At 34.3% G+C, this 13307-nt stretch overlaps 1 protein-coding gene across 3 annotated transcripts in view; it reads right to left on the bottom strand.

Annotated features, from left to right (window-relative positions):
* Positions 1 to 1784: 1784 nt before the first annotated feature.
* LOC107039927 (fork head domain transcription factor slp1) overlaps positions 1785 to 13307 on the bottom strand; it is a 30589-nt gene continuing 19066 nt past the window's right edge. The window contains exons 4-9 of one of the 3 annotated variants that reach the window (XM_015259789.1): positions 7116 to 7688; positions 4102 to 4306; positions 3925 to 3973; positions 3636 to 3711; positions 3436 to 3531; positions 1785 to 2509 (exon numbers count right to left, since the gene is read on the bottom strand). In XM_015259789.1, the coding sequence (XP_015115275.1) occupies positions 2346 to 2509; positions 3436 to 3531; positions 3636 to 3711; positions 3925 to 3973; positions 4102 to 4306; positions 7116 to 7688 (1163 nt within the window). In that variant the 3' untranslated portion in view covers positions 1785 to 2345. Of the gene's footprint in view, positions 2510 to 3435; positions 3562 to 3635; positions 3712 to 3924; positions 3974 to 4101; positions 4307 to 7115; positions 7689 to 13307 lie in introns of all 3 variants that reach the window. The other 2 variants (XM_015259788.1, XM_015259787.1) reach the window with 2 other exon arrangements.

Raw genomic sequence — 13307 nt, forward strand, 5'->3', positions numbered from 1 at the left:
AAAACACGCGGCATTCTCAAATTCTTCAGTGACATAATTTCAAATTCTTCAGAGGTAAATTTTTTGTTCACGTCATATATATATATATATATATATATATATATATATATATATATATATATATTTCACATGTATATATATTATCGGTGAAATTGATAAATTTTGTCCTTTTATGGTGACCGATTATTTTAAAAAATTGAAGATAATTAATTGAAAATGAAAAATTCTTTATAGATTCTTTTACTCTACTTCGCTATTCACTTCAATCATTAGTCGAATTCTCTTTGACTCTTTATCAATATTTATAAGGTATTCATGACAAAATGAAATTTAATGAATTCCATTTCTTCATTTCAACAAATGAAGAGATCAGCGCGTGCGAGAGCGCGAAACAATGCGAAACAATGTGTTTCCACACATTGTGGGATCGTATCACTCGCCTTCGGCCCGTGCTTTTCCGCACTCGTAACGAAATATACTATTAAGGACTCTGTGGTCAGGTATCTTTCTTATTATCTTATGCGCCAGAAATTGGTCAGTTAAAACCGGCGGTTATTGGGCCACCGTCGCCGGTAGTGTGTAGTTATTACACACCACACGTTTGGGGTGTGTGTAATTTCATTTAGGTGTGTTCCTTATGAGTTGCATATATACATCACTCTTTAAAACGTGTAAAAAGTGTTTACATGATTTGATACACTTATTAAAGCGTGATAAATTTACACACTTGACTTTGCAGTGTAATCCAGAATTGGAGATCACGAACGTTCCACTTGTCCCTCTATGACTCATAAATTTTCACATGGAATTTGATGCTTTTAAGGATGCCAAGTGAATTTGGCGATGACCTTGAAAATTGACATTCACCAACAAAGTTATAAGTTTTTTAATTAATAGTATTAGACAGATGGTGACAATTTTAAAATTTTAGAACTTATGGATATCAAGAAATTAAATAAACAAAATCAGTCTTATACACGGCCTCTTATGGAGTTTTGATTAAATTGAACGTTTCAACCCCCTAGGAACGCAAGAAAAATTTGAAAAAATTTGAAGATATGGGGAATGATGTGTTCAATGTGATGGCGACAAAAAACAATGGGGTACCGGGGTGAATAAGAGAGATATTTCAACCCGCCGTACCCATTTGATCCCATGCTTTCTCGAGGTTCGTCACGCGAAATAGAGGATTTTCCGCATTTATTTTCTCGATGTCTAGTTACGGTTGCGGATTTGAAATTTCGTCGAATGGATGAATACATATTTCTCCAATGATGGAGGGAAAGAAAAAATTTTTTTTGAATCTTTTTTCAAATTCACTTGGCACCCTTAATTCCCAATTCTTCACACATGAAAAAATTGTATAGAAATTTTCTATACGGATTGCGTGTAGAATTTCTATAGGATTTTCGTATATGATATTCGGATATTTCTATACGAATATTTTTTATACAAATTATTTCTATACGATTTTTATAGGTTTGATCCTATACGACCCACTGCCACATGTATAGAATGACTTCGTATGGAGTTGCGAGATTGCTCTACGTTTTTCTCTGGAGCCTTCAGACATCTTTCGTATGAAAACAAAAATTTATGTAAAAGTTTATGTATAGAAATAATTCGTATAGAAAAGTTGTATAGAAATATCCGAATATTATCCGTATAGAAAATTTCTGTACGTTTTTTTAGTACGTGCATCAGTCATCATTGTTCCTCTTCCTCCTGAAAAACCTAAACATGAACTGTTTGTGGAAAGTCAAAAATTAATTTGAAAGCTCAACTTCAAGTGATAAATAAATGATATTTATTCCAACAGATTACACCGATATCTTATGACATTCTTACAGACTTAAGAGGTTCTTCTCTCCATTATAATATCTTCAAACATGAATATAATAATGAATTATAAGAAAAAATACGAAAGAACTAGGAGATCTTCGAAAAGAAAATGAAAGAAAAAAATCCAGATCTTTATCTAGGTATACCTAATCTTAAATTATACTTTTCTCAACTAGTTGAAGAGAACTTGCTTGTACCAAGTCAAGATACACATTTACATAGGCGTTATTGACATCACAATTTCTATTACTGCTCTTACTTTTCACTTTATTTTCTACGAAGATAAATTTTTCCCGCATGAGAATCAACTCAATTCAGAAGTTTACGTACACCACCCTCTCTATTCTCGTTTATTTGTTTCCATTTTCATTTGGGAAAGTCTTTGGACATCTTGGGCGCCTTGTCGACGCGAGAGCGTTAGCCGTCGGATACCGGATGCGACGGTCTTTATTAAAGAAGAGAACAATGAATTTCCATTAATGATTTTTGTTTAGTGGAGAGATTCACATGTAACATTTTGATCGAGTTTGAAAGTCGACGGTGGAAAAACCTGATGAGGACACTGTGGAAGACATTCCTGGCCCCATTACGCTACCACCAACTCCTAGTGACCCTACACCTGCTGGTGTCACTGTGGAAGTGCCGGGTTCCTCTTTGATTGGTACCACTAGGGATTAAACATAAAGACATCGTAAAATTGGTGAATTCGCGATTGAACGTGACATTAAATTTAATAGTTAATACTTTATTTTTTACTGCAACGTATAATATGAAAAGCTTTTTATCTATCTCATGACTAAAAGTTTTGAATCAAATTCTGGAATTTTCTCGTAATTGAAAAATCACATATTTCATTAATTTTCTCATAAATTGAGGGGAAAATCAAGAAACACTGTGGATTACAGTTGAATTATTCCGGAAAAAATTGCAGTAATTACGAAAATTCGGAGTATATATTCCTGGTTTTTTAATTAGTTCAAAATGCAAGGATTTTCTGAAATTTTCATTCCATTTTTACTGGCATTAAACCGAGTTAAATGCTAGTCTTATGAAAATTACTACTAAACTATCCATGAAATTTCCGATTCTTTTACCAATGGAGATTAAACACCAGAATATCGTAAAATTGTTGAATTCACGAATGAACGTGACATTTAATTCAGTACGTAATATTTGTTTTTCTCGTATTGGGAAATTAGATTTGTGCAATGTATAACACATAAAAACCTTTCGATCTATCTCTATCTATTACACGACTACAGATGTTAGTCTGAATTTTCCGAATCAATTCTGGAAATTTTTAACAAATGACATTTCCACTGGAATTTCAAAAGTTCTCGTAATTGAAGAAAAACATACTTCATTTATTTTCTCATAAATTGATGACAACATCAATGGAAACTGTGAAGTATTGTTGAGTTATTCCGCAAAAAATTGTAACAATGGCGAAAATTTAGAGAATACATTCCTGGATTTTGAATTAGTTGAACATTCAAAGAAGTTCTGAAATTTTATTTCATATTGTTTCTTTGAAATGATTTTTTTTTCTGTTGAAAGGGTTAATTAATGTTTCTGAAATGAAAAATCGCTTACTGTCTCCCCAATATCCATCATGCCGTCTCGCGCATGCACCAAAATTACTGGTAAAAGTTCCACCGCCCATGCCACCTGGCGACCCGGAACTGCCGCCTGAAACGTCAAGGTAATTGCCTTGAAACCCTTCAGTCAGTTGTTTCTCTCATATCCCAGATGAATATTGTTTTGCTAATTAAATCGGAGACTTTAATACTCACTCAAAGAGTTGAATTGACCGTAACCATTCATCGTTGGTATTTGCATCGACTGCATTGGTTGCAGTTGGGGCTGAAGCTGTGAAGAAACCATAAACCCTTTGATTAACAAAAATAATTCTGCAGGCCATCGGCTGAACATGACAAGTTAAATCTGATGTTTTATTAAGCGCGTCTGTATCTCACATAAAACTAATTTCAAGAGAAATGTCAAAAACCATGACAAGAAAATTTTCTTGAAATATTCTCTTAAAATCATCTGTTGACTTTCAATTGGAAAAAGAGTTATTACCGCTTGGCAGTGGCTGTAGGACAGTTGGGGTTGCTGCAAACCCCATGTGCTGTAACGAAAGGAAAAAAAAAACGTTCAGTCCAATTTTTGAGAATCAATCTATTTTTTTTCCTTCAATTCAGGATTTTCTGTATCAAAGATGTGGCCGATTTTGTTCAGTTTTGTTTGTTTGTTTACCTCGTATCATATCTGGTATAGGCAGTGGGTGCATAGGACGGTGGGGAGTGCCCAAATAGGTTCCTGGTTGCACCGAGATGCACGTGAGACGTTGGATATGGCTCGCCAAAGATTGATTTATGGTATGATGCACTTCTGTACGGCCTCTTCATCCTCTTCCGCCGTCTGTAGTTGCCATTTTCAAACATATCGTCATACTGGGGATCTTGCGACACAAACAATAATTGTTAACAATTGATTTCTAATCAACGCAACCATTTGAACAAAACAGAAAAGTTATTCATAAGTTATTCAAAAAATATTCGTCTTCGAATTGGAGAAATTCATATTATTATTCTTTACTCGAGGGAAAAATTTACAAGCCATTCTTTGTGGAGATCTTGCTACACCCCGAGGAAGATTTTTTTATGTCGGGAAGGATGAAATCGCGACAATAACACTGTACGTCAGGGATGAATAGAACTGACATGAAAAGTATAAAAACTTTCGAAAATAATTTTCAGTCGGCAAATACTAGAAAATCCATCATCCTGGAACCTAGATCAAAGAATGTACTCCCTAAATTATGGAAATGACCCAATTTCTAATTTTCCATAATTTCTGAACAATTCTTATGGCTGTTGTCTCGACATTTTCCTTGATTAACCCTTGGAAATCCACTATTTGCCTTCTTCAGATTCTACATTTGACCCTTTGGATTTTTACATTTGACTTTCTATGCAGATTCTGAAAAAATGTATTTTGATGCATTTTTCGACAGACGTCACAAGTTCTTGACATTATCCTACAAATTCTCTAATTCCGGTGGCTTGGCGCAGTGGGTAAGTTCATTGCCTCACATGCGAAAGGTTCCGAATTCAAATCCCGGCCGGGTAGAATGGTGCGATCTAACCATTTAAAGTCTTGATCATCATCGCAGTATACCCTAACCGGATCGAAACGATGTAAAATAACGATACAAAATAGTTATTTTCATCACAAGGTCCACAAAGTATTTTCTGACGAATGTGGCTTTGTAGGCCGAGCCGAAGGCGAGGCCTATAATCGCATTCGTCAGATAATACTTTTGGACCGTGTGATGAATGCAATTTTTCGTCAGAAGGCTCGTAAACCGCGATCAAACCGAGTGAAGCGAGGTTAGAATCGCGGTTTACCGGGTCTTCTCACGAACAAAAATTCTCTAATTAAAAAAAAAATCCACAAATTGGTGCACTTCTCACTTATTTCTAGAACTGGTCTCTGGATCAAATGAACCCGTATAAATACTTTTTCGAATGTATTGTTGCCACTAGAAAATAACTGTCTACTTCAAAAAACCTTATATACCTTCAAAATCTACTCCTCGTGCTAGATCTTGATCCATCTAATACAGTTTGACCTCTTCTAATGTCTTAATAAAAAAATTAAATATTGAAAATTCTGTCGAAAAACGCATTTTTCAAGATAGAAATTTCACTTGTTATATTATATTTCACTTGTTATATTATATATATTTCACTTGTTGTAACTATGCATCTTGTTAGGAGATATATCAACTATTATAAGTTATAAAAATTTACTGCATCGGAAAAAAAGGAGGTGAGATATTTGACAAAAATTATAGGTCAAAAAATAAGTTTGCCGTTTGAGGGTTATTAGGAGATAACAATAGTATCTCGAAAATGAGTAATATTACAAAAGAACAATGCGAAACTATTTTTAGCCCTTGACTGAGTTTTCGAGTAATATCTGCGAATCGAAAGGAGATACCGAAATTTTGCCATTTCCCTTAGATTTCGAGATATTCATGGAAAACTGGCGAATTGACTTAAGGGGGGGATTACTGTGAGTTTTAAAGTCGTGGATTATTGGAGTAAAACTTTTCATACGTTGAAGATCGATTATATAGATCTGAAAACGAATAATTACTGCAAAAAAAATTTTTTTATTGTTCGTTTGCCCGAAAACGCTAAAAATGGCAAAAACAGTTCAGGGCCTCCAATTTTTGAGGTACGAATGATTTTTTTTCAAAATTTTCGGAAAAATATGTGGAATAACAATTACGAGCTAGCTTTTTTTAAATTCACCTCTTACATGGCTAAATTTGCTTTTTTTGGTATTTTTTTACACAAATAGTGGATTTTTTTTGTATGAAAAAAAAAAAAAAATCAGTGTAGGAGTCGAATTCCAAAAAACTGGCTCGTAATTGTTGTTCCACATATTTTTCCAAAAATTTTGAAAAAAAAAAATCTTTTGTAGCTCAAAAATTGGAGGCCCTGGACTGTTTTTGGAGCATTTTAAGCGTTTTCGGGCAAACGAACAATAAAAAAATTTTGTTTTGCACTAATTACTCGATTTCAGATCTATATAATCGATCTTCAACGTATGAAAAGTCTCACTCCAATAATCCACGACTTTTAAAACTCACAGTAGTCTCCCCTTAAATCAGAATCGACTTAAGGTATGTTCCTAGAAAACAGATTTTTCTTACGATCACCCCCATGTTTTTATAGATAATATTTATAATAATCCCCAGCTATTCAAGAAAATTCCAACTAGCTATATTATACAGTTTTGGAGATAATAAATAATAAAATGCAGGTTTCTGAAAAAACAAATCCTATGATGTTCTTAAAAAACGAATGCGTGGTAGATTGATCAATTCCGAATGCGGTAAATTTCTAGTAAAATTTTATAGTACATAGCTTCTGCGATATTCAACTCTAAAAAATGTAAATTTTGCGACATCATTTCTTCCTTGATTCTAACAGTTATTGTTGCCTTCATAAACAACACATGAGGATAGAAAACCTCAATAACTTACGAGAATGCAATAAATTAAGCAATTTAGAATTCTTTCCGGAAATCCATAGGGACTATTGAGTGTTGTTGTGTTGGAATATACCTTAAACCGTTTTATAGCTTCGCACCTGCATTTTTCTGTAAAAAAATTTCTCGATTTACAACAAAAGCTTCTGTACATTTTCCCTGGAGAAAGCTGACAGCAATGCCTATGAAATAAAAAAAAAACTTACCGAGAGTCCAAAAATTGCCCTTCCGCTCACCACCACCTTCCCTGGGCACCTTAACGAAGCACTCATTGAGCGATAGATTATGCCTAATCGAGTTCTGCCAGCCCTTCTTATTCTTCTCGTAATAAGGAAACTTGGTAGTGATGTAGGAATAAATTTCACTGAGAGTGGCTCTTTTGTGTGGACTATGATTAATAGCCATGGCAATGAGAGCAACGTAACTAAACGGTGGCTTAACCGTTGTGGATGACGCCTCGTTACCATTGGGAGTTATGTTCCCTGTTTCAGTGGTTGCTGTCGGGGTAGAGGATGCACTTGGTGTCGAGGAATTACTGTTTGTTGAGTTATGAAGTCCTGGGGGCGATGATCCCTTGTCCAGATGATGATGATGATGGCTGAGATGAGTAGAGACAGATGAGTGGATGGAAATTCCTGATCTGGGACTGTGATGATCGTGGTGATGATGGGTAGCAGACAGGTGGTGGGCTGTCAGGGATCTGGCGAAATTTACGTCTAACTCCTTCGATGAAGACGTCGACATTATACTTGGCGACATCTCTGATACGAAGTTGCTTACTGAAACAAATTAATCATGCACTCAAAGAACTATTCGTTTATTGTTCAACCAGTCTCTTTAACTGGTGATAAGTGGTAGAGACTAATGTGGCCAAATGAAGATTGTTATATCGTCAAAAAAAAAAAAACGACTGACTTGACAGAACAAAGTTGAGATAAACACAGCATCTGTGGAAAGTTAACTAATCTTAAGTTGGCTCAATAAAATTCTGGATTAATTGTATTAATCGACAAAAATTTCTTCGCAATTAATTATTCTTTAATCATACTAGATCTGGGCGCGCGCTTTCGCGCGCGCTCATCTTTTTGTTGTGAAAATGAAGAAATCGAGTTTATTAAACTTCATATACTCATAGATATTTTATAAATATTGATAATGACTTAAAGAGAATTAAGAGAAGGAAGAGTGAAACATCAATGAATATTTTTTAATCTTCGATGAATTCCTTTTTTTACGTTTTAAAATAATGTAATTAAAATCTGTAATGGTTGAAAAATGAGGGGAGGGTTATAAATTGATTTCCTTGAAAACTGAAAAAAGTTCTTGAATTTTTCGGAAAATTTCACAATTTTCTAGATAACCGTAAATCTTCAAAGATTTTTCTCGAATTATTTGGGAAACCGAAGAATTTTCATGAATTTGTAGAGTTTAGAATTTATGTATGAAAATCTCAGAAGCAAGAATTGATAATTTTTGCGTATGATAAATATGAAAAAATTAAAATTTGGGAAGTGAGGAATAATTTGTGAGTGAAAAAAATTTACAAATACTGTTTTTTTTCTCATGATCAACAATTAGGCAATTTAGATGTTTTGCTATAAAGATACTTCACACATAAAAAAAAAGAAAAATATAACGCAGAAAAAATTTTTGGGCATTTGAAGAATTTGAAAAACCGGGGATTTTTTTCAGCGACTACTTCACGTGACTCATTGACCACTCAGAACTGAGGATTAGCGGTCAGGCAGTTTCGAGATATATCGATATAAAACAACTTCACGTTTCTTTCATCTTTAGTAAATAGGATCATGATGTTGAATGGGTTCAAGACAATATCCAATATCAGGAAACCTTTTTGCAGAAAGTTGTGGGAGGAAATCCCTTTCTTCATTATTATACTGACTTTGCAAACTTAAAAATCCTCACAATTTATCATGATGTATCTTGTGCAGTAAATAAGAACAGATAGTGTTAAGGATATTCGAGTACTTTGGCTATTTTTTCTCCAGTGAAATGCTTTTCTACTTTTACAGCTGAGAATGCTTTCATTCATTCGAGTCAAATGGGGCGCGAATGGAATTGACCCCATTTGACCCGAAGTTTCCGGACATTTTATAATGATTTTATTATTTAAGCTTTGCAGGTTTGAATTTTTAGTTCGATCTTAAACCATTAGAAAACATTTAAAAATCTGAAAAAAAATAGAACGTTTACTTTTGGTGGATACTTGATGAAATAATTGAAAAATTGCAATTTTTGAAAATTGCGAGCATTTTCTATAAATAATTTATAAATAATACATTTGCCACCATAAAAATCATTTTTTGGGAATCGTAACAATTTATTCATATTCAGAATTTTACCAGAAATCGATTTCATGCCTAAAAAATAAGGTTTCCGAAAGTCTAAAAAATTTCAATTATTTATTTAAAAACAACGAATCCTTGAAAAAATCATAATTCTGTGCAAAATGTAAATGACATATTCACATGGACATAGGGGAGGCTGGGGTAAAACGGACAATTTTGACTTTTTTTTTAATGTTAATGAGGGGTTGAAATGTTGATTAAATTTAACAAATTTTTTTTCAATACAAAGAACAACTCTTTCCCTTTGTAACGAGCCTAAACTGAGCTCAATTGATAAATTTGTTTTTGAGTTATAAATAATTTTTAAAAAGTCTGAAGTATCCATTTTACCCCACCCTCCCCTATTTAATGATTGAAAATGGTTGAATCTATAGTCTGGTCTGTACCAAACTGTAAAAGATACTTAAATATCCTCAAATCGTTCAACTAAATTTCGAAGAAAATTCAAACAATGAAAATCAATTGACGAGCAAGGGGAATTGCATTGGAAACTTCGAGGAAGTCATACGCCACAGCAAACAATTCGACCTCGGAACCCGAAGCCCCCACACGCATACCTCAATGTTTCGGTCCAAGTGTTTGCGACTGTAAACGATTTACATTAAAAAATAAACTATAAACTCATGTCATCACCACTTCCAAAGAGAAGACTTCAAATAGAAAAGAAACTTTTCTGTATTGCTTCTCACGATTTCTCGTCTGGGAATTGGTATTACATACTTCCCAAACTCGAAAACTTGAAAATCACTACAGAAAAATATTGTTCCTGGGCTGTTGCGATGGGGTTTTTTTACTCGTGTGGTTGGTCAGTCCTTGCCTACGGCTCGGAGGCCAACGCCACATGAGTAAAAAACCCCATCGCAACAGGCCGGAAAAATACTAATGATTCAATTCTCTTCAGGATGGAAGAATAATTAACGAACGAAAAGTTGCCACTACCTACAATTCTCCCTTATTTTCCTATATTTTTATTTTCGAAACTTTAGGAATCGAGAGTCCATAAATCCACTGATTTAACGAACGGGTTGAGCATGGGTGGTGGCACGAAATGATAAACAAATATGGTTATTTTAGTAACAGTCCTTCGTGGCACGCGGCCTCAGAGTCACGTACAGTTGGACAGAAAATCGAGCCTTGTTGAGACTCTCCATATTTCTGTACCAATACCCAAGGGGAAATGTATCTTGAACGTGCTTCACTCACAGTATTTACGGTGACTCCAATTTTAGGTGAACATTCGATATTTTAATTTCTCTTTTATTTCAACAAAGTTTCAATTTTACGGATTTGCCACTAGAAAAATTGTCAGTCTCACTTGGACACGAGTTTTTTTTCCTATTTAAGCATTAGAGACTCCAATAGGAGGTCTATTAGCTGTTAAGTAGTATTTATAAGGTATATATTTGCATGTTTTCTTTTTAAATTTACACGGAGAGAAATGTTCAGTAAAAATTAGGGAACTCACAGTTCGCTCATCGATTACGGAATCGACTCAGAAAATTTAAGTGACGGTATCGTAATTTTTCACAGGAGATTCAGATAAAAATTACGGAACGCTCTGGAAAAATTCCGTGACAGTTCCGTAAAATTTCCGACAACCACATTTCGCTCCGGAATTACGGAAAAGATACGTAATTTTTATTGAATATTTCTCTCCGTGTATGTATAAATATATAATTTGCGAATTCTCAGGCCTAATTATATTTTCAGTTCAAATTAGAATACACACAATGCTTGACATGATATTAGGAAATTGACAGCAGGGTGGACAGCCCAATTGTTGGACGGTTAAAAGAAATTCGAGTTTCGTGGTAGGATCTAAAATAAAAGAATCACCTAAATGAGAATATGATGGCATCCAGACCTTCAAGAATGTTTTAATTGCCAGAAAAAAATTATTTGAATTGAAAATAAAAAAAAATGATTACCTGATTATATATGCATAATATTATTGAATGGTGAAATAATCAGTACAATTTTCATTTTATTTATGGAATATTCAATGCAAGGTGAAATCGTTCAGAAACTAACCCCCGTCCAGAAATTGACCTGTTTTCCCTACTTCGAAATTTTTCTCTCCATTTTTCTCCTCTGCTCCTCAAACTGTGGGTATTGCCATACGATGTGATCGATATCTTCCTTTGGTTGCCCATATTCGCATGCGGGGTTTAGCGACAATGCTTATTCGGGCTAATGATGAATTTGAGTTATAATGATTCTTAGATATGAGTCTTTCCTCATATCTAAGAATCATTATAATTCAATTCTTTCCTTTCCATCTCAATTTTTCGTGAGAAAGTCTTCTATGTAAGAAGAATACCAACACAGTTACGAAAATGTGTTGCGTAGGGATAAACTCCAAGGACTATATGAATTGTATCGCAGAATATTGACGAGCAGTAGTCGTTCACGCGCCTTGACAACAATCGGGCCAATTTATACAAAGTAAATTGCTGAATAAACTATTCCGATTAAAATGTATTCGAAACGTTTTATTATTTATCAGAATTCAGTGTGAACCTTTTAGAACTCTTATTACATCTGTAGGATAAAATCAGAGCTGTAACAACCATTCCTAACGAATTATGTCGATTTTCCTAAAATTCCAGAAGATGTAGTGAAAGCTTTCTCCGAAGCAAAGTTGACTTATGTTGTTCAACAGCTTTTCAACGGGAATTGATAGCTGTACAAACGGACATGTTCATTGAGACGATAACACTAAATGTTTATCATTAAGTGCATGTTCTTACTCTCTAAGTGATATGCTAACTTTTATCAAGGGTGTGATCTGTGAACTGGTCGATTAAGATTTGATTATCAGTGATATGAACACCGATATGATACGCCAATCTCTATCGTCAACAGTGCGATTCGAAGAGTATCGCAACGCCTGAAAGTTTGGTGATCACCCGCTAGTGATACGCCATTTGATACTATCAAAGGTGTGATCACATCAGTTCTTTTATCAGTTTTGAAGCATTTATTGGCTTTGCGGCCATACGAATACCTTAAATATTCGAAAAATAATGTGGAAAATGTTGACGTTTCAACCCTACATTTTCGAATTCTTCAGAAAAAATCGAGATTTTCATCACAAGAAATTGAGAAATGTATCTGATTTACGGTGACAAATGGCGGCCTGTCACCCATTATCCAGGGGGAAGACTGATTTCGTAAATCTTTTCCCACACTGCACAGAAACATTTATTACGGAAAAGGCTCTTTGAAAAAAGTTGTAATATTTTGGAGAATTTTTTAATCACACTTTTATCACATCAAAATGACAGATGACTACATACCACTGTTTTGAAAATTTAGATACCTAGTTGTCACTTTCCACGAGGAGTTAGTGTTTTGTTATCCACCATGGAAAATGACAGTTAATAGATAATTTGCCACAGCGAATCAGATATTCGTAATTTCCACTTTTTTCAACTCATTCTGAATCTCAGTTAAAAACAAACGTTCTTTGAAAAAGTTTAGAATTTTTTCCATTTTTTTAAATCATTCTACTTAATCATTCTATTATAATTTTTGGGAATTTCTACATGATGTACCACTCAATTGACAATTTTGGATTACGAAAGATAACAAAAATCCAGATAACATTCGAAAGATAGTACACCCGGGCCTTAAATTAAAAAAAAAATAGAACTCAGAAATTTCCCAAAACTGCAACTACTATGAACCAAGCCGAGATTTGAACCCGTGATCTGCTGACAAACAATCAAGCGCTTAACCACTTCAGCCACAAATCATGTGTAAAGCCCGTCTCATTTTTAAAGCCTATAAGTCACCCAAAAACTCAGAATAAAAGGTGCAAAGTAGAATAAAAAATGGAATGAAATAAGAACCAGCTCTTTTATTACATTTAACAAGAAGAAATGAAGTTGATAAGAAAAACTACTAACGATCTACTCCGAGGACTCTACTACATTCTCGAGTGTTTTCAAAACACGGATAAGCAGTGGAACTCACTCACTGTCATAACATACCTCCCGTGTTTTGATGAGAAATCACCGGGCGAGT

The sequence above is a fragment of the Diachasma alloeum genome, unplaced genomic scaffold, assembly GCF_001412515.2.
Source record: "Diachasma alloeum isolate Michigan unplaced genomic scaffold, Dall2.0 Dall_scaffold_00313, whole genome shotgun sequence".
Taxonomy (NCBI): domain Eukaryota; kingdom Metazoa; phylum Arthropoda; class Insecta; order Hymenoptera; family Braconidae; genus Diachasma; species Diachasma alloeum.